Source organism: Chaetodon trifascialis, chromosome 8, assembly GCF_039877785.1.
Source record: "Chaetodon trifascialis isolate fChaTrf1 chromosome 8, fChaTrf1.hap1, whole genome shotgun sequence".
Lineage (NCBI taxonomy): Eukaryota > Metazoa > Chordata > Actinopteri > Chaetodontiformes > Chaetodontidae > Chaetodon > Chaetodon trifascialis.
This window is the reverse complement of record NC_092063.1, coordinates 6,184,965-6,205,981: the sequence shown is the minus strand read 5'-3', so window position 1 is coordinate 6,205,981 and position 21,017 is coordinate 6,184,965. Positions and strand designations below refer to the sequence as shown.

General features: G+C 44.5%; 2 protein-coding genes across 5 annotated transcripts; one reads left to right on the top strand and one right to left on the bottom strand.

Moving 5' to 3' along the window:
• Positions 1 to 2,584: 2,584 nt before the first annotated feature.
• tspy (testis specific protein Y-linked) lies at positions 2,585 to 9,059 on the bottom strand. 3 transcript variants are annotated; one of them, XM_070968509.1, is made up of 8 exons: positions 7,643 to 9,059; positions 7,476 to 7,553; positions 7,285 to 7,396; positions 6,125 to 6,279; positions 5,659 to 5,735; positions 4,644 to 4,855; positions 4,264 to 4,311; positions 2,585 to 4,011 (listed from the first exon to the last, which is right to left on the bottom strand). In XM_070968509.1, the coding sequence occupies exons 1-8, from the start codon at positions 8,606 to 8,608 to the stop codon at positions 3,962 to 3,964; spliced, it is 1,698 nt and encodes a 565-aa protein (XP_070824610.1). In that variant the 5' UTR covers positions 8,609 to 9,059; the 3' UTR covers positions 2,585 to 3,961. The 3 variants fall into 3 exon arrangements, with proteins under 3 accessions (XP_070824610.1, XP_070824611.1, XP_070824609.1); XM_070968510.1 differs by lacking the exon at positions 4,264 to 4,311; XM_070968508.1 differs by having other exon boundaries at positions 3,982 to 4,311.
• A 956-nt stretch (positions 9,060 to 10,015) lies between these two features.
• Positions 10,016 to 19,778, top strand: LOC139335644 (protein phosphatase 1 regulatory subunit 3A-like). Of its 2 annotated transcripts, XM_070969355.1 has the most exons (5): positions 10,016 to 11,211; positions 14,336 to 14,382; positions 15,280 to 15,362; positions 15,710 to 15,736; positions 17,893 to 19,778. In XM_070969355.1, exons 1-4 carry the CDS (start codon positions 10,352 to 10,354, stop codon positions 15,734 to 15,736), a joined length of 1,017 nt encoding a protein of 338 aa, XP_070825456.1. In that variant the 5' UTR covers positions 10,016 to 10,351; the 3' UTR covers positions 17,893 to 19,778. The 2 variants fall into 2 exon arrangements, with proteins under 2 accessions (XP_070825456.1, XP_070825455.1); XM_070969354.1 differs by lacking the exon at positions 15,710 to 15,736 and having other exon boundaries at positions 10,057 to 11,211.
• The last annotated feature ends 1,239 nt before the right edge of the window (positions 19,779 to 21,017 follow it).

Sequence of the window (21,017 nt, the reverse complement as noted above, 5' to 3'; positions counted from 1 at the left end):
GTATTGGAAGTGAGGTGATTGCAGGTTTTTACAGAGTACGCTGTACAGGCAGTCTGGAGCTGCAGCTTCCCTGAGATGGAGCACCGTCTGCAGGCGTCCAACATGCCACGTGTCCACCGGGCCAGCCAGCCAGCCAGCCAGCCAGCCAGCCAGCCAGCCAGCCAGCCAGCCAGCCAGCCACCATCTGCCTCGAAGACAAGACTGGCACTCTCCCTCGCTATAAAATGCAGCTGGGAGAATCAACAGCTGTCAAAGAAGAGCTCTTTCCAAATAACAAGGGGTGTGCGTCAGGCGGGGAGGGAGGGAGGTTTACTGTACATGAAAAGGAGCATAGTGAGGATGTGAGGGGGGTGAGTGAAAGCACCGAGCTTGTGTCTTAAAAGGTAAATCTGTCAGCACTCTTGCGGAAACCTTTGGTAATAGCCGCTTAATGATTAAGCGTCCTGGTGCACAAACAGTCCAAGATGTTTTTGTTTGGAGCATGTGTGACTTCAGCTCCATCTTTACCTCTTTGTTTGTGCCCAGAGAGTCTGTGAAAAAAAAAATCTGTCATGCTGTAAGAAAGTGAGAGTGCAGTGCCTGTGACTCGGTTTGGCAGGCAGATTTGTGTGCCCACATACATGTGTACGGTGTGTGGACGCAGACATGGGATGCACACACACATGCACGCGCACATGCACTCGCTCTGCTGCTTCAATTAAAATGAAAACAATTTCTCTTATCTCCCTGCACACCCTTCCTCTCTCCTCCCTTTGCGCACATCCTTGAGACACCGGACTCCAGGTGAATTTCAATGTCAAAGACATGAAGGTAACGCAAGCGCGGCAATCTGTTCATTCTGTCAAGTGGATGCGTGCGTCGGTGCGCGCGTGCACCGTGCAATGTGTATGTGCAATGTGATTGGTGGGGGGTAGGCCTATTCATCTGTCTGGTGTGATCGTGGCTCTCTGTAACTGGGCCTAGGCGTGAGTGTGCACTCTGTGATCTCCCAGATAAGAGTCATCCATCTGCTGTGTGTATCTGTCAGGGCCCAGGCAGCTCCGCTTATCACTGCACTCATCCATTTCCCTCAATCATACTCACTCTATTCTCTTTTCTCGTCCCTCTCGGTTTCCCCCTCTGCACAGTTCAAATGCGCCGTGCTTCATCTTGATTAGCCGACAAGCAGACAATCATCCACGTGCGTGCACGGCGCCGCCGAAAACCTGCAGACACGCATGTGGCGTGCAGCTTCTGCAAATATTCATGCACGCATGAAGGCGCTTAAAAGAATGCAAGCTCTCACAAACAAGCCGACAAGCAGGCAGCAGACATGTGCAGAAACACACACAAGCACACAGGTAGTTGGTATTCCGGGGCCTTACCTCAACCTATCAGATTACTCACTGTAGATGTGCCTCAGAGAGCAGCACAAGCTCTTTTCTTGCACACGTTACAGGAGAAAAAATCCCTCCCAGCATCAATCACACAGATGAAGACTGAGCTACTGTGTGTTATCTTTTCATTTTTCAGTCCACAGTGAATCAGTCTGAGTAGCAGATTCCGCCAAACTACTTTGAAACGTGAGAGCGTGAAGCAGCATGACAAGATGATTTGTGTACAGTAGCAACACCGGCTCAACCCAGGGGAGTGTAGTTTACACGGGGGAATCCATTTAGGCCTTTGCCACCCTATACATAACAAAGGCTTCACAGACAACCCTCAGACCACAAAGCAGCCTGAGGACGGCTTTGTTGTCCCAGCAATCTGTACTTAGTTTGTCACGATCAATATTGTAGGAACCAACCACATTATTAATTCATAGTCATAAAAACATGTTGTGCTCCAAGGGGGGCTGAATAAAGCTGCTTCAAAGAGGAGACAAACACCGATGTTTCACATGGGATCACTTCATGGGGTATAACGTGTTTCCATCATCAGTATTAATAGTATATGCCCATCCTAGCCTGCATACCCTGGGTGCTGCTGGGCCTACAGCAGGACAGGTTTTTGCTGGTGGAATATTTATAGCTGTGCATTAAAAGTGGAATCAAGGGTTTAAGTGTACCATTGCAACACCGCTGCCGTTCCTTTGTCTGGGCCTGTCCAAAAATGTCTTGCCCGGGGCTATTTGCAGTGCTACATTCAAAATGTCAGATATCACACGCTGCCGTCACATCAAAGGTGGGGTACATTAAAGAACAGCTGTATCTCAGCAGGTTTTGTTTGATTCCCGTCTTCAAGGAGAACATGTTACAGCCGAGCGTATCAGAGGTGGCTTTTATGCAAATAAGTCACACGTGTGCTTTGTTGTTTGGAGTTCTTAAGAGTTTCCTGACAGTTGAGTAAAGGCAAGATGTCACTATTTCTCATTTCCGCACATCTGAAAGCTTAAATATTGGCATCAAAGAACTGTAAGATAAACTGTATTCACCCAGAAGTGGAATTAAGTCTAACAGGAGACAATAATCTGAACTACGCTGCCACCTTGTGGCTCTGCTCTGCAGGAGCTCCAGCTGAGTGAAGCTCACTCTGCAGTAAGTTTTCTTTTACATATTTTTTTGCAGTACCTTACCATTTATGCAAATCACAACAGACAACGAGCTGAAACAACTGCCTATTTTATTAGGTCTGAGTCAAAAGGTGGACATTTACCTTTAAGCAAACAAAATTAACCAAAGCAACAAACAAGTCTCTTTAAACTACAGTATTCTATAAAACACAGCACACAAAATATAACTTTCTGATCATGTTTATGAAAAAACTCCAGATTATTTGATAAATTTATCCATGATTAAACACATGTGTTTGTCTTATCCAAAAGACATTGCTGAAATATTATTTACAGGTCATTGCTAAGAAAAGTAAGCAAATACAAAGACTAATTTTGTTACAGTGCACCCCATAATGTCGCTGTGGATTTAACATTTACTGACACTGTGCACAGAAAAAGCCTTGTAAGTTAATGTAACCATTCTGTCTTACATTTCATGCTCACAGGCATGCCATGATGTGGACACGTAGAAAAACAGTGTAATAAATACCAGCTTTTTAAAAAGAAGATAACAGAAATCTTAAAACACGTTACGACGACAACAACTCGCGAGTGTTTCAGAAAGCAAGTTAAGTTAAACCTAAAGGAAACATTGGTCGAACTATGTCAAACATCAGAGATGCTTCCAGATTGGTAACAGGGTGGACGTTGGTGTGTAACAAGACTGAACGTACAGATGAAGAAGGAGAAACACAGGTAGCATATTTAAACAATATTGTTCCTATTTACTACAGTAGAGTACACGTTTCCTTATACACAGCCAACACTAACCAGAGAGTGTAAATGTCTGAAAATCAGTAATGTTTACTCAATAAAACTACCACCATGATCATCCCTGAGAACTAATTTTGGTTCCGTACTCAGTGCATCTGAAACGTCATGATATCAATTTAGCCTGTGACGCGTTTCGCGACCGGTCGCGTCACGCCGATCCTAAAAACAGCCAAAACTTTGCCTTGAAATGACCACTAATAATGCCACTGAAGGTTTCTGCATCGTGCGTCTGAAGAATTTGCAGCGCTGATCGATCGAGATCTCGCCGACGCGCGCGTTAGGCTGTCGCGTGACGCTCCCCGTCGAATGGAGGAGCGCGGCATGCGTGAACCGACTGGCGCAATATGCCGAAGAGCCGGTTTAGAAAAAAACATTTTGCAAAAAGTGAATCAGAGTGCATCAGAATACACAGTACAGACTGTATAAAATAGAGGGGAAACGTGCTGCCTTGGCTTTATCATTAGAGTTAACCCTGATTTTTTAGATGTTTCGATGCATTTTAGGTATAAAACAACAAAAACTGATTTCTGTGCATAAAAATTATAATAAATTGCTCTGGTACTCGTCGCCAACCTGGCATCCTCTTCACCGTCCTCATCTCTGGTCCCTCGATGACTGGCCCTCCTCATCATCGCTCTTCCTCTTCACCTCCTTTCAGGCCTCCTCCTCCTCCTCCTCCTCTCCCGGCTCGCTGTCATCAGAGCCTTCAGGAAAAAAGTAAGACGATTACGATTTCAGGGGATTCTTGCTGACAGGAAATATGATAGTAATTACACCCCAGGCTCTTTATTTAGAGTTAAAACAAAGCTCAATCTGGAGAAATAAAAGGCACCTTAATAAAAAAAAAAAAAAAGATGAACTGCCACCCTGCTGATTCCCAGCTTCCCCCCTACTGACTGATTGCTGTGATAGTGGTGAATTTGCTGTTAACACGGCTGTTAAGAATGGTGTCTTACCGTCAATCACAATTTCTCCACCATCATCCTTCTCCTCTGGGCTCTCATCTGAGGAGGACATATTTCCTGTCTATTCAGTTTAGCCTGCATTACCCAGACATTTACATTGCAGCTACAACACAGGCGAAGTGAACGTGACGCTAACAAGCCCTTCGCCTCTCATTCACAACATGAGCAACAGCACAGACTGCGGGTTTCAAGCACAGAATCAGTTTAAAACTGCTCAGATAAGCTTCAAGATACAGATGTTTATATGAAATTGAATTTAAGGTGAAAGGTGTGTGTGTTACTTTTTCTAAACAACTGGCCACTGAACCCCAACCAGCCGTGTGGACCAGTGGGCTTTTAACCATCTTTATAAGTTCCACTCTAGCACTGACCAGCGCTTGGTCCCCTCTCCTCCTCCTCTTCTTCTTCTTCTTCCTCTTCTTCCTCCTCCTCTTCCTCCGCCTCCTCATCCTCCTCTTCCTCCTCCCTGGCGTGGCCGTGTTCAGCCTCAGCAGCATCCTCGCCAGGCTCATCGTCCGAGTCGGAGATCACCACGCACTCGTCTCCGTTGCCGTTGTCAGCTGCTCTGGCCCCGCTGCCACCGCTGAAGAAAGATACACACACAAACACACGTTTGTGCTAACAGTGCACGCACATACACACTCACTCATTGTTAGGTATGCATCCCACCTGGTCTTACTGACAGGAAAAGATGAAAAAAAAATCAGGAAACTGTTAAAGTTTACACATGAACTATAATTTCACGGCCCAGGGGCTGAGAATATTTCTAGAATTTATAGCTTAATAAGCGGTTTGTCCACTGACTACACATTACACCGTCTGTGGCTTATTGGAAAGTTTGGTATTTTTCAGCCTGAACCTATTTTCCCATGTTTTTGTGCTCAAGTCACGAACAGGAGCAACAATTTTGAAAACTGGTGCAGTATTGAGCAAGAGCAGCTGGCAGCACGAACCAATATGGTTTCTGTGAGTTTTATTTTGCTTCTGTTGAGTTTGAACACAGTGTGTTTTAAGACGATCTGTGAGGTAAAACGACTGTTTTCATCAATGGAGTCTGGTGGGTTTGACGAGAGGGAGACATAGCAGCTGGTCCTGGTTACAAAAAGGTCCGTCTCTTTGGGGACCTTGTTCCACAACGTTGACAGACACTTAGAATAACAATCTGAGTCTCTTTGTGGCAAAAAGAAGCACTTTAAGTGGACGTACACTGACGGTGCAAAATTGCCCTGAAGGATTAGACTGCAGCCCATTTGGTGGCTGCAGTGCTCTCGCTCAATACTGGACCAGTCTCAAAAATTGTTGTCCCCATTAGTCAGACACAAAAACATGGGAAAATAGGGTGCAGGCTGAAAAAATACAGAAGTTTTCGTCAAATAAAGGTTTTACCTGCCGTTCTCCCTTGGTTCCCAGAGTGGAGTGAGGTAGTATCTCAGAGGGTCTCTGTACAGGTCGTCCTTCAGTATCTAAACACCAGCACAGACACATCTATCAGGACACGTGTGCTCTCCAAAGTGTTTGAACACACCACACACAGCCCTGCTAATCTGAGATAATGGCAAAAAAGTGTTGTGATTGTGTTGCTTCAAGAATCAGCTGGTACCTCTGATGGCAAAAGGCTGAATTTGTGCATATCCCCGAATCATTTTATGTAATCAGAAACTGGCAAGAAAGTTGAAGAAATGAGGAGGAAATTTCATTTTGCTAATCCATTCCATTCATTGAAAAACAGATGCAGGCTGGCTTTTAAAAAAAATGGGTGACCCTCGTTAGCAAAGCAAAACTCCAAAGGTGGCAGACCTCTGTGGGCTATAACCGCGAACCTTTATCAGTACGAAGCAGCAGTCAGCCGTACCTGTGCTACATCATCTTGTCCTGGGTTGCTGTGGTCGCTGAACCAGCTAAAGAAGGTCTGGTAGACCCCGCGTGACGACTTCCTGGGTTCGCTGTGGGCCGTCAGGTTCTGTCCACGATGCCAGAGGATGGGGTTGGAGAACGACATGGGAGATCCTGAAATAGGAGCAGCCAGGATTAGAAGGTGATCCAGAATGTAGGCAGCGGCAAAATATGACTCATCTTAAGACGTCACGTACAATCAGGGAACGCTCAGTCCGACTGAGACGAGGATTTTGATTTCTATTAACCACTGAAAATGTAAACAAGCCCAGAAACCGTCAATGTTACGAACAGGCGCTAAAAAAAAATATCTCCCATTGGTACAACTGTAGCGGCCCACTCACAGGACTACACCAGCTGTGTCCTGTGATGCCGCCTCGACCTCATGAGGTGGTGGGAGAAAGGAGGATGGTGGTGAAGCTATTATCCCTGATGGAGAACACGTTTTTGACTGATGCATCTCACTGTCCCCATTGCTGCTGTAACACTGCACATTTCCCCCCGGTGGGCTTAATAAAGGATTATCTTATGTTAATTTACATAATGCAAAGCAACAGCCCGGCACACTCAATCTGAAATATTATGTGAGATATTAGAAAACAGAATTGTTGTTGCCACATTTATCTCGATCGCAGTTTCTGAGGTGATCATTTGTGTTGTCGTATGAAAGGTGCTTATCCACATTTACGCACACAGAGAACGCACCGATTACAACGGCATCACACTTCATTGTTGCATTAACTGCACGGCTGCAGTGTTTGGTCACTGTGGGTGTGAAGTTGACAAGATTATTGTTTTTTTTTCTGGCTCTGTACTTGTTATTCTCAGCACTTTTTGGCAGTTTTTCCAGAAAATGAGTTGTCCTCTTACTCCAAAATATGACTGACTGTACCCTGGTTGAAACGCAATGTTTCAGATGAGTTTTCCATTTTATTGTGTCAAATGAGGAACAGAGCGTACAAGACAAAATGACAATTAAACACTAATATATATCATCACCTGGCTCAACAGGATGCATGACTTTTATAGAGCAGGGCTACATGCATTGCATCGTAACACTGTACATTCATTATTCATGAAAACTGTGCCTTGACTTTATCACCACGAGCTTATTTTTACCTCCCATCCCGAGGTGCAGCTCCTTCATGATGATGTTGTTCTGGAAGTACGGGTTCCGTCTGAAGTGGAAACGGATCCTGTAGCCCAGTTTGTTATTCTTGAAAGACTCGATCTGAAAAGACATGAGGGAATGTCTACTGGGCGTACGCAACCTGAGCCAGACTTTGTACGAACACACCTGCTCTTCTTACCTCGAGGTCAGTCATGTAACTAAGAGCGTCTTCATCAGTCTCATCAATGTGAGCTGAGAGATGAGGATGGTTCAACAGCTGGCACATCAGAGTTAAGAAAACAAACAAACACATGCTTATTTCAATTACTCAAACACAAAGAGGGAAACGCTCCCTTTCAAGGATACAGCTGTCACCCAGAAGCCAGGGATAGTCTTTGCAATGGAGCTGCGCTGATCCAAATGTGGGCGCCGCTGACGGCCAATCTTCAGCTCCAGCCGTTGGTGAAGCCGGGCACTCTTCTTCTCGAGAGCTTCCAGTCTCATCTGTACCTGCGCCAGGAGGGCCACCGACTGCCTCATCTCTGGGGCCATCTTAACCGACACAATGGCGCACTCACCATCGTCATTGTCCTCGTTGTCTGATGGGAAAGAGGAGCTTGGAGTGGAGGATGACCCAGATATGGATTCATCACCTTCATCCGCATCTGGCACATCATCTGCATCTTCTCTGTCAGTACTGTGCACAGATGTGGAGCTGTCTGCAGCAGCTGCCTGCGTTTTAGAGCCTGCTCTTGAGGACTGGTGGGCCCCACGCTGTTTGAATTTGTTCCCCTGTTTCACCTGTTTAGCCTTTTCAGATGAGCAAGGAGTCTCTTGACTGTCTTCTCCGTCTCCTCCTGTGAGACTGGCAAGTGCTTCAGCAGCTGCTATGGCTGCAGAGTCGGACTGCTCCACAGGCGCTGCGGGACGCAGATTTATTCCTACCCTTTTCTCCGTGTCTTCCTTTGCTTCAGCAGATCCCTGTGCATCTGAGGACTGCGGTTTTTCAGTGTTGCTGGCATCGTGACCGTCGGCATTGGAGCTGTTCACAGGCTGTGCACTGGTCCCATCCGTGCGGTCTGAACCCGGATCCGTTTGCACAACAGCTGGTTCCTTCTGGCTATCTTTAGTCTGGCCCTCGCTCCCAGCGATTTCTCTCCTCTCGGCTTCACTGTTTTTGCAACTTTCCCAAGTAACCCCCGCTTCAGTCGATGCGTCACTTACTTTGGCGGACTTGCTGGGAATCGTGCAGCTTTCATCGCGTTCGGACGACAGACACCGTTTCCTCGATGCAGAGTCAGCGGACTGTTTGCAGTCCGTCAGTTCACTCATGCTAGCTAGCTAGCCCAATACCTAGCAAGCTAGGTAGCCCGCAAGCTCAACTAAAACAAACTTAAATGCAATCGATTACACCACAGGGCTAACTACTTAGACAGCCGATGTGATTTTATAACTCAAATCGTAACGTAACCTACATTCTCAATGAGGCTTGAACAGGAAGGAGCTCTTGTGTTTGTCCGCGGCCTTGCGGAACGCTAAAAATTAGACGGCTAATGCTAACTTTACTTAGCTCACGTTACCCGATTCGCGTGTCGTTGCAGTGATGGCTGCCGCACATTTTCACAAATAAAAGTCCAACAAGAGAGACTCGGTCCAAAAAAAAATCAAACCATCTCCGTGCTATATCGCCTTTGAAGACAATCCGCGTTCTTTATATTAGTTTATTTTGCATTATCCGTTAGCTTACTATCCGTGCACCGACGTGAGAGAAAAACAATCCTCTGATTGGCTACGCCACGACGCGCTAAAACCCCCCCACCAATCATAGACAAGGGTGTGTTTACGTGATAATCTGTATCAGTGGGAAGTTCCTGAACTGCGCAGCGAGCAGGTGCAGCAGACGGTTATCGTGAGGCAATCTTCGTTTATACGTTTAACCACCAGACTGTACATCACATGACTTAATCACAAGTTACAAGTTGAGCAGTGTGTGAATAATGTGATATTAAAATGTAGGGAATTTGTAATTAATCGCACATATGGTTAAAGACCTCAAGTGTCAAGCCCAGTGTAAAGAAGGGCGTAAACAGTTCCCTATGTGCTGGTTTAGATGGCAGCAGGGATGTGTTTATTCCCTTTAGGGAAGGTTATTGGGGGTTATTGCTGTCTCCCCAGTTTTTAATGGGGACACACAATAGCCTTCTAATCAGTTTGGCTGTTTTTCCCACTCATTCATCCTTGATCCACCAGTTGAAATGGCTCTTCTTACAGTATTATGTAAGTAATGTAATGTAGTGCTTAAATGTTAAATGACACATTTTTGTGGTGGCATTAAATGAACTTGTGAAACATTGCACAGGGACATCAGGAAGGCATAAGAATACATTTCAGACAATAACATTAATTGTGTCAATTATTATTTACTTAAAAATTAGTAGACTTTATTACTGGAGGCTACATGAGTTGTTGTAAATATGCATACAAGAGCAATTCAATTAATGACCTATATGTTAACAATTTTAACCATGATGATGAAATAGGCCCTACCCTGAAGGGATAATTTCTACATTTTAATATCCTGATGGTGTCTATACATCAGTTTATAAATGTGCAATACGTTAGTAGACTGTCAACTGGCCTATTTGATTATTATTTTAACATCCAATTTCCAGTAGTGGGCGTTTAACCAGTCCGAACCAAACAGAGCAAAGGGGGGGTCACAGGACTATACCAACTTATAAGACAAATTTGGGACATGGAGAGCCCGGTATGTCAGTGCTATAATTAGTGGCTGCTCCTTTCGCGGCAGCAGCCAAATGGCGATGCGTAAAGTCATGTAAACCAGGGGATACACCCATCACAAGGGCTGGCAGTAAAGACACGTTTTCCATGGGTGACATTTAACGCAACACGTTTACTGAAGAGGCTCTGTGCGTAACGCAGGGACAGCGCTGGATCCACAGCGGCCACAGCGGCGCAAACCATGAGTGTTTGGTAGTGTTTTTTGGAGACGCCATCACACATGCAGTCACTCTGTTCAGGGCACAGCTTCCATGAGTGTACACTTCTGCAAAAATGTCTTTTTTAACCATACCAAATCAAGAGGGTCTTTTTACCCCGGTAGCTGGCAAGTCCGCCCAGGCGGCAGAGAGCAGGTCCCCCTTAGACGACGAGGATAACAATGATGATGAGGAGGAAGACGATGACACCGAGGACATCCGCCTCATCCCGAGATGCTCCCCGATACCCAGAAAGCGAGGCTCGTCCATCTATGATGAGACGGCTGAGTACATGCGGATCCACTTGGCGCTGTCTGCCGGAAAGAGAGTGTCATTCGCCGATACAACAGGTGGGGATCTGGTGGATGTGAAGGAATTTTTTGCCTTTGATTCGGACGAGGAAGAGGGTAGCGCAAGGTGGGAGGAAGAGGAAGCCAAGTATCGAAAGCCAGGGCGAGAACCGACCTATCATGTGCACCCGGAGTTTAACGCGCCCACCGACAGTGCCCTGCTGCAGGCTGTGCGCACCAACAAGGTGGAGGTGGAGCGGATGTGTCCGGTTGAGAGTGAGCCACTTGCCTTCATCGGGGTGATACGCGTCCTGAACATCTCCTTCCAAAAAGCAGTTTATATCAGATCGACCATGGACCACTGGGCTACTTACTTTGATCACCCAGCAGAGTATGTCCAGGGATCCCACGATGGGGACACTGATCAGTTCTCCTTCAAGCTGTCTTTCGCACCACCTTACATCACGCACGGCTCTCGCATTGAGTTTGTTGTTCGCTATGAAACCTCTGATGGTGATTACTGGGCTAATAACTCCTCCATGAATTATGTGGTGACTCTGCACCTGTCCTATGAAGACGAATCAGCTCAGACAACCACCGACATGCAGCTCACGAGAGGTATCCTGAAGACAGCAAAAGTTTACAGGTAAAACTCCCGCTGCAGAACGGATCACCTGAGATCCGTTCGACCTCTGAGCCCCACAGACTGATCTGTTCACCCTTATTATGGCTGGTAAAACCTCAGCCTGCTTAAAGGCATCCAACCCTCCAATCAAAGGGGAAATTATGCTCAATGGCACAATAATTTCTCAATAATAGAACTTTTAGAGCCAGGTAATCAATGAATAGCCTCACTTTGGTAGAGGTTCCATATTAGCCATCAAATCATGAAGACACAGATGTAAACAAAGCCATAAAAGCAGCAGACATTGGGTTGTGCCACAGCTGCAGAGCTCCAGTTGTCTGCTAATTCCCTTTGAGATTTTGTGCATTGGGCATTCAGCTTTATTCACTGGTTCTGCCTGCAGACTGCATTCAGCACAATAACAGGTCAAGTCTAAAGTGAAGCAGGATGCTAATAACCACAGTTACATAATGAGAGCACAGGAGTCAAAGCTAGCATGTGCATAAAGATGTTTACGGCTGTGGCGTCTACACTTGGCTCTGCAGTGAGAGATGGAAAGAGTTGTGGACGGTACACACCCCTCTCAGGATGCCAATCATCCAATGGTGCGTGAGGGCGATCAAAATAGGCAAAGGGCAGGTGTCGTTTTCAGGCCTGACGTTTCCTCGCATTAAAATTACCTCTGACCTTTTCTATCAGAGTCACACGGGAGCAGAGCAATTTCAATGGGGCAGGCTGGCCTCTGGCCCGTGTGTAGTTGGAGGCTGGCTCACAAAGCCTGTCTCTTCTCCCTTTACCCCATTAAAGTCAACTAATCCCAGGGAGGGCGATTTAAATGCCTGGTTTAGTGTTACATCAACATGAAAGTGTGCGATGAATCTCACGGTGCGCAGTGATGGAGACAGAAGACAGCAGGAAAGATCCCCCCAGCTTATAAGGACCCATAAAAGGAGCAAACAGGGTATAAACTGATGCAGTTGTCATGTGGGGCTTCTCCGCTGTGGCTGTTTGGAAGTAGGACGGGGCCAGATGGGTTGTCAGAGATGGATGAGTCACTGATTGAAAAGGAGGAGTTTGGGGAGCAGAGACAGTACCGGCAACCCACCACAGCAACCATCATGAGGTGCTTTGAAGTTCACTGATAATTGGATTTTAACCCATTAACGAGGCAGCCAGTGGGAGGGAAGGTTACTACGAACCAAGTCTAGACGCTAGAATGTATTACTGTGTATTAATATCAATTACAAATACAATAGGTTTGAACTAAGCCCACGGCTGCTTTACTTTACATTTAACTGAAGTGTATCCACGTGTGGTAAATAGAAATCACACTGTAATGCCACATGGTGGATAGTGATTGCAGAGACCAGAGCAGGAACAATGCTGTTTTCCTGTTTCAGTATCAACCGCCTTCATCACCAAGCGGTTACTGAGGTTTGCATCAGTCTTAATCTCTTTTGCATCAAATCGCCGCTGAGTCAGTCCAGAGTTTCAGAACGTGACCGGGGCCAAACGGGGCCACGCGTCCATATCGGGCGTGGAAAATGATCTAAATCAGTCCTGTGTGATCTTATAATGTACAGAGATCTGCTCACACACCTGCCCACACAGTCACACCTTTGGTTTTTTTGTACAATTTCACCTCCTGATCTCAGTTTTTCTAAAGGTTTGGACCCGTGCCAGAGCACCTTGGACCAGAGAAAGGCTCTGTCATCCTGACATCTCAAATATAACCTTCAAATGCTGATTCTGTCTGCTTCTTTCAGAAATCGGCAGTCACTTTTTCTAAAAACTCAACAATTTCTCTTGCTTTTGCACTCATTGTTGAGGGTACAGTGCTTGCCAGAGCCTGAAAACTCGCTTAAAAAGTTAACAGCATGTGCAGAGCTTAGTGACTGATGGCCTCACATCAGCAGATATGTACAACAACAATAATTAAAATAAACTTTTTTGTGCTATACTACACAGAAATGCACCGAGTGCTTCACAGAAAAAAGAAAATGAATGTAAAATAAGATGGAGACTGATGAAAAACTTGAAGTGCATGAAGCACGAGGAGTATGAACAGCCTGCCAGGTTATCCCCTCTCTATTTGTGCCGCTCCTGTCACATGCTCATCACCCTTCTTGACCTTTATATCATTTGGCATCCTCTGCAGGACTCTTGGCAATGTTGCACCCTCCCCTCTTTCAACACAAGTGGCTTCTTATAGAAAACATTTCTGCTTCATTATTCTTGAGATGATTTTAAAATGAATCACGGCCATGTTTGATCAACTCTCCCATCAGTTTATAAATATTTTGGATCTGATGTAACCACATATGAAAAATCATGTTATGGATGTTAGAGGGACTTTAATTATGTGGGAATATCCAGATAAGTACATTTAGCAGAGCACAGAGTCTCCTAATTACTGTCACCACAATATAGAAATATGACTTCTACCGGCTTATATTATCCCTGCACCTTTCAGTGACCCTTACCCTCAGTCTACGATGTCCCTCCTTGCAATTTTAAAGAGCAGTCTGATGAGACGGGTCATCGCGAAGGCGTTTGGCTTTGAAACACTCTGCTTAGCTGGTTCAGAAACAGAACTGTCCTAATTGGGAAATGCAGTACAAATACACACACATCCACGTTCAATTAAAATGACAAATTCAGCACATCAACAGCTGACCTGCATCAGCAAATATTTAGCCTAATTATCCAGAGCAGGTGTTGATGGTGGTGTATGATATTCTGCTATTTTGAATATGGGGGTTGACGTGCAATAAAGGTCGCCACCTGGAATCGAACAGGTGATATTGCAAAGGCATGTATAGTCACCACTCGGCTACCTCTATTATACCTAAATCTAGTTATTTCAAAGGTCTCACCGACTGCATCTGCCCACGTTTCAACCAGTATGACACAGTACAAAGATGATTCCACGCACGACCTGAGGCATAATTATTATTAGGCCTCATGTTTTGGCAGTAATACAGCTGTTTTCGAGGCTCTTTCTGAGTGTGTAAAGTGTAGAATCATTTAGACATTTGGCTGCATGTTTTTAAGGGTTTGTGACTGTATCGTCATAGTCATGGTCGGATAGTTTTGTCTTGTTTTTCTTCTGCCTTATAACCCAAATCTCTTTCTTTTCTTTCAGTATGAATGATGTTTTTGATTCAGAGGATGAGCAGGAAAAGGAAGAAGGTACCGTATGAATGCTTTTAAGATAAGATAAGATACGATAAGATAAGATTTTTGTCACTATTTACATATCGATTCACTTTCTGAGAAAACAGACATAGATGATTAATCCTTACTATGAGAGATGATTTTATATATTGATAATGCAGAATGGATCAGTTTACCTAGAGCGAGTGTGCTCAGCAAGTATCCCACTTCCATAAATTAAAAAACAAACAAACAAGAATGAAATCTAAATACGAGTGCAGCTTCAACAGTGCAGGATCCTACATTTCCCATAGTGCAGCTGAGCAGTGTCTCCCCCCTGTGTCCTATGGCTGAAAAATATACTATATTGCCATTATGTTGACAGATACTGTGATTGCAGTATGATTCATGAGTTTCGTGAGAAGTTTTGCATTTCATTTTCACAGGAAGAAACATAAAAATCGGATGATGTGATTTTTTTTGCTCGGGTCTGTACTGAGCAAACATGTTCCCTTACGTGTGGAGTGTATGATTTGTAGGCCGGAGCGTCTCTAGCACCACAAGCTCTTGCGATTAGGATATTGCATTTGGCCATACTGAGATTTCAAGAATCTTTTTATTTACTGTTCAGCCCCAAATGCCCACATCTGTCAAAGCCTACACCTCCAGCATGTAATGCAGCCTCTTTGTGATCAAATCAAAGGCTCAAACCCAAACTGAGATTACCCCGATGACATCATCTGGATTGCTTTTTCCAAACTTTAGAAAGATCCGATCCGAGGCGTCAACACAGAAATGTTGTCATCCGTGGAGCGCCCCTTGAATATCTTATATACTGCAGATAAAAAACGCTGATTAAATACAGTTATTGCTTTTTTCTCTATTCAGACCAGTGAGGCTCTCTCAGCCTAATTATCTATTTAACGTTTGCAGAAGAAGCAGGGACCTCCCTGTCAGGGCTCGTCAGGCCTACAGCTGTGTGCCCAGTCATCGTACAGCCGGAGATTGACATCGAGGTAAGGATGAAATAAGAAGAATGGGAAAGGAAGGAACAGCTTTTAATGGAACAAACTGTTAACCAACAGGAGGCTTCTTCTCTTTATAAACTTTCTGCGACCTGCAAAAGTCAAAATAGTCCATCACATTTACTGCCTTGCCAACAGAGGACACACATTTAGCAAATTACTTGTTTGGATTATGTTCAAATTATCTTGATTTGCATGCAGTTGTTGACACATTCCCATTTAACAGATAAGGGCTTTATCCCTTTATGCGAGTCATGTGTCCAATAAAACATAACAAACGTTTCCGTTCAACTTTTAAGGCTTATCATCAATGGCTTGGTTGTTTATATTGTTCACAGCTCATTGAAGCTTCAGCAACAACTTAGGTAATGTCTCGCTTCTCACCACTGTAGCACGAGCACTGTATGCTATTTCCTTGTCGGCCTCTTGTTGTATTCATATTATGATGCATGATGTTCCCGTTTGTGCATCTTTTGTTTTTGTCCCCGTCTATTTTCCTTTGCGGTTTTAAGCGATTCAGAGCACTAATATTCATTCAGACCATGCGCAATCGTGTCCAATACCCTCGACACTGTTGTCGAGGTGTTTACATCGAATTGCTTGTATTGAAATGTTGCCCAAACTAATTTTAGACCACACACAGTGTTGCACAATCGCTGCGAGCCCGGTGCTATCTTAAAGGAGCTGTTTGATATTTTGGGACCCGTACGTCTGTCTGCTAAATATGAAGTGAAGCAGGAGACACAGGTAGCCTGGGCTCTGTCCAAAAGGTAACAAAATACACCTGCTGATGCACCTCTGCAGCTCAATTAGCACACTATAGCTCACTTGTTTCATATGAACAAAAATATAGACTTCATTTGTCTCCTGGGGGTGCCAGACCCGCAGAGAAGTCTTCTCTTTCAGTCTTTATGCTAAGCTAAGCTAGCCGTCCCCAATTTTAATAACCAGCCATGGAAGTGGTTTGAGTCTTCTCAGCCAGCTCTCTCCTAAAACTAGGATTACCAGGGGGCTACAGGAGCAAGAGTTGATTTTGGAACAGTTCCAATGTGAAACATGTTAGACTGGAAGAAATTTATATTTCTGAAGAACAGGAAGGTCGGCATCATACTGATTAAACTACCTCAGGCTGCCCAGAATAACAGAATAACATGATGACGTGTGATCTGGCATTAATGGCTTACTATACTGCAAAAACATCTGTTAGGCATGTACTCATCCAGCTCTCCTCAATGTTGGTTTTACATCAGTATTCACATGCATGTTGTTTCTCTTTGGTAGAGAACCAGTCAACTACTGTATGAAGATCAGCTCTAAATATTGTCCTTAGCCCAAATGTCATCCAGTATATGTAGAAGATCTAATTCAGTCTGTTCAGGGGTTAAACAATCAAACCTTATTGCTCATGACAAACTCATTCTCCAAGATTTGTGCAATAATTTTCAAGTGAAATGTTTTCAGTTTAATTGCCAGGATCCGCTGTTTTAATCACTTCGCTGTTTTAATCACTTGCTGAGCATTCAGATGTGCGCTAAAGTTTGGTTTCCCGTTAGCTTGTTACTCATTCTGCTGCAGTATTAAGCCATTCTCTTAATAGATGGCATTTACACAAAGTAGTCTATTGAGACAAGCTGAAAACCTGAGAAGTATTTGGCATAAATTTGTGAAGCAATAAGAAATCCAGTCGCAAAAAATACAGCAAACAAAATGATGTGTGTATGTTTTACTCAGTGTTGTAATTCTGTGATGTTGTGCCCTGAAAAAGGAGACCAGGTCACAGCTGGATTTGATGGGATCAGCTGGAAACATGAGAGTAACATAATGTTAAGTCTCAACATATTCATCCACAGCTAACACATGCTCTGTCTGTCTCTTATTTGTGCTTCATGCCTCTTGCTTTTGCACTTGTTCCTGTGGGTGCCGTTTTTGCTACCTGTGGTTTGGTTTTATATTGTTCTCATTTCATCTCGATTCGACCTTGGATGTTTGTCGCAGCAGCCTCACAGCAGGCAAAGCTCATTCTCCGCATTATTAGCTATTTTCCTTTTTGAATAAAATCAAGTGAAAATGAAAATAAGGCTCTTTTTGGAATGGCATTCGTTCCAGTTCCTGCCGTTCAAAGGGAAAACAACCACCCCCCCAGTTCAGCGTGTGAAAATATCTACACTGGGTAAACTTGAGGATAAAATAATTAAGAAAAAAATCACATTGAACTATTTTTCCTCTCCCTTGGATGCCCTTCTGTTGTATCAAGTATCTGTTAAAGCATCAGAAAGTACATTTTTGGCAATAATCCTTGATAAAAGATGTCAATCCCATCATACTGCTCCTTATTTTTCTTTTTTGTTGCATTTCCTCACATTTACAATGTCAGCATGGGCTCCATCTCACAGAAAAGCATTAGTATGCAGTGAAATGCTTTTCCTCTCTCTGGATGCATTGTTAATGTGGAATACAAATCTTCCCCCTTTGTCTTTATACTCTCCTACCTCACTGTTGTCTCACTGTTTTACTTTAACAGATTGCAGTTCACCCATCTGGCCCCTCTGTCCCACCCAACCAAGAGCTTCCATCTGTTGATGGCACACTGTCCGCTCACACTGTATCCCCAGGTGAACGTTTCCCTTGTATGTCACCCGAAACCGCACTTCAAACTAATTCATCCTTTGTACTCTGTGCCAGCGAGTCAGTCCAGCCGAGTAAGTCACAGCCTTTACCCAGACTCCACTGTGAATTAGGCAACCAAACGTCAGAGCAGCCCATAGACATTAGTCCCTCTGCACTGCGGCCGGCTTCAGCTCCTTCTCTACAGCGAGAGTCAAGGCCGAGTTCAGACAGCTCCCGGGCCGGCGGAGAGGAAATCCCTCCCTCAGAGGCCTCATGCATGCAACTTCCAACCGCAGAGACGAATCCGCTGCCGGCAGCAAGAGAGGACGGATCGACTGGCAGCCCAGCTGGTCGTCCTTCCCTTGAACTGCCTGCTGAGTGTGTCTCAGCTCCCAGTGTGACTCAGGGCTTTGAGCGAGAGGCTGCGGTGGGATTGAGCGAGCGTGTTGCAGGATTACCAGAAGGATCCACCAGGTCTGCGGCGCATCACGAAGGCAGCACGGCGCTCTCGTCTCCTGTGGCAGAGAGTCAGGCATCTCCGGGAGCAGGAGGTGAAGCTCCACCATCACCTGAACTCACAGAGAACCCCTCAAAGAGTACAGGTGTCACCGAGATGAGCCGAAACTTAGCTCCTCAGTCTCTCCCAGCCTGGGAAGAGAAGGAAGATGCTCCCCAGATTTCCCCCGACACATTATTAGAGAATCCACCAAACACATTGTCAGAGGTTTCCGAGCTCCGGTCTGAGCATGACGTGAACAGGAATCTGATGCCATCCGTCGTCTTTCTCAGCGGAGTCGTCTCCCTCTCAGTGGTGTTGCAGGAACCCGGCGCCCTCTTCATCATTGGACTACTTTTGGTCTTGCACCATTTGTGATTATGCCATTCTGATCTGTTGTCAAGTTAAGTGCCTTTTCATGACTCCCAAATAAGCCAACAAGTTAACAAACACTCCTGGTGTGAGCTTTTATTTTTTAAGATAAATACACATTTTCATCTAATGAAAGACATATTGGCACAATTTATGACTATTTCCATGCAAAGTTAAATTCAAGGAGAAAGTAATTATACAAACACTGGCGATATTTTCATGCATTCTGTCAAATAAGTGTTAGGTAATAGAGGAGCAGTCAATTATTATCCCATTTGTACAACAGTGTTGTGATCACTCTGATGCTGAAGCACAGTATATTATCAGAGACGTTTTGTAAGTGGTCTGTAATTACTTTTTTCTTGTCAAGTGGAGATGTGTGTATGTGGTGTTATATTCTGATTTATTCAATCAGTATTATAATGCTTTTTTTATTGTTGTCCATGTAGCGGAGGTTGTTCTCTAACGGCACTGCCATGAGTGAACTTTTGTTTATTCCATGTGTTATTATGTCTTTAACGAAGGACAAGAAACGTTACCGTAGCGGGAAACGAAAGAGAATTGTTCTACAGATGGTATTTTGTTTACAAAATGCAAAAGCAAGACATGGTTATGTGAAGTATTCTGCCTTAATGCCTAAGAAAAACCCAGCGACCTACAGCGAACGTCAGCTTGCTGCTTGAGGGACAAAACAAGTGGAAAGTAGGAAGTGATATTCATCATAAGAGCACCAGCCTCCTCAGCGTCTCCTCACTATTGCACATAAGTCTTCCTGTTGATCCACGCTAGCAAACCCGTATTGTTGTTGTTGTTGCACAAAATTTTATAGCACTACTGTGACGACCTCACAGACAGACTGAAGCACTGAAGTGATGTTTGAAGTGATGAAAGTTTTTGCAGTGTTTTGCCATTAAACATGGTCTCACACCCTGTACCGCTCTGTGTCTTTGTGCACTTCGTTCCCCTTTTTCATCCACTCTGCAGAAGCCACGTGTGCATGACAGCTTCATGCACAGTAATGACACTGCAGTGCAGAGCAGAATATTCAGGAGAGAGAGAGACTGACTGACACACCACAAAAATAACATCAGAGCCTTTAGCGCCTCTGTCTCTGGAGCGCATTCAGCTTTGCTTGAAGTGGAAATACACAGACAGCAACCTGAGCTGCAGATAGAAGCCAAAGGTCATGCATTGCACTGAAGTCACAGTGTCACGCTGTACACAGCACACTGTCTATTGTAAGATGAGATCAGCGTTTGAAGGCGGCCAATTCTCGGGAAACCTCCTCAGATGCTGCATGATGAGACGTCGTGGACTATTTTTTTTTATCCTGGGAGCCTTTAAGAGTTAAATAAATTACTTCAGTGTCTTCCTGCTGAACCAGTCCCCTGTATCTTGTATTAACTTCATTAGCTTCAAACGTCCTTGGATGTGAGGTATCCTTTGGATTATGTGGATTACGTTTTTGGCCTTAAAATTATTAATCAGAGCACAGTTGCCTTTCATAGACTTGTGCCGGGAAAAGAGTGGGAGTGATTAATTTGTGTGATGGTCACATAGCTTGAGTGTGGAATGTATTAAAAATTTAAGCAGACTTAAAACTGACCCAAGGAGGATAATCAGTGTGAATTCTACCACAGACGCTCACTTTGAAATAATTAATGCCTTTTTTAAGCAATACACCACTGAAAGCTGTGTTAAGCAGTGATTTCAAAAGAGGTTCTGTGAGTGTTGTGACATTATTACCAAACAGCAGTTTCAGGGGGTATTTTCTCACTTTCTCTTTCTTACCCAGCGTGATATCACTCCGAGGGGAAGTTTAGCCTGTTCGAGTGGAGCTATTTCATCACAAGAAACTGTCGAAACAGTGAGGAGTACTGGCTCTTACTTAAATAACTTCTCTGACAGCAAGAAGAAGAAGAAAAGAAGAAGACAAGACAAATCTCGTTTTCCATAATACCCCTCCTTCAACGTGTCATTGTGCTCAAAAAGAATTAGCACCCATGGTCTGTAGATGTTTACCGGCTTTTTCTGGTCCATCACAGCCATCATTTGTACAAATCTGACTGCTGAGAACATTTGTTTCAGCCCACATTTTGTCCATTTTGTCCTCAAAGTTCCACAGAATCGGCTTTATTGGCCAAGCATGCGTGCATGCACAAGAGATTTGA

Bases quoted from the DNA above. Each gene is read 5' to 3' on its own strand.
- tspy (XM_070968508.1), bottom strand. From the start codon at position 8,608: ATGAGTGAACTGACGGACTGCAAACAGTCCGCTGACTCTGCATCGAGG. The intron at 4,856-5,658 runs GTAAAACCTTTA...ATCTTTCTTCAG, and splicing joins GAACCAAGGGAGAACGGCAG to CGGTGGCAGCGGGGCCAGAG. The intron at 4,312-4,643 runs GTCAGTGCTAGA...TGTCCTCCTCAG, and splicing joins GGAGAGGGGACCAAGCGCTG to ATGAGAGCCCAGAGGAGAAG.
- LOC139335644 (XM_070969354.1), top strand. From the start codon at position 10,352: ATGTCTTTTTTAACCATACCAAATCAAGAGGGTCTTTTTACCCCGGTA. The intron at 11,212-14,335 runs GTAAAACTCCCG...CTTTTCTTTCAG, and splicing joins AAGACAGCAAAAGTTTACAG to TATGAATGATGTTTTTGATT. The intron at 14,383-15,279 runs GTACCGTATGAA...TAACGTTTGCAG, and splicing joins TGAGCAGGAAAAGGAAGAAG to AAGAAGCAGGGACCTCCCTG.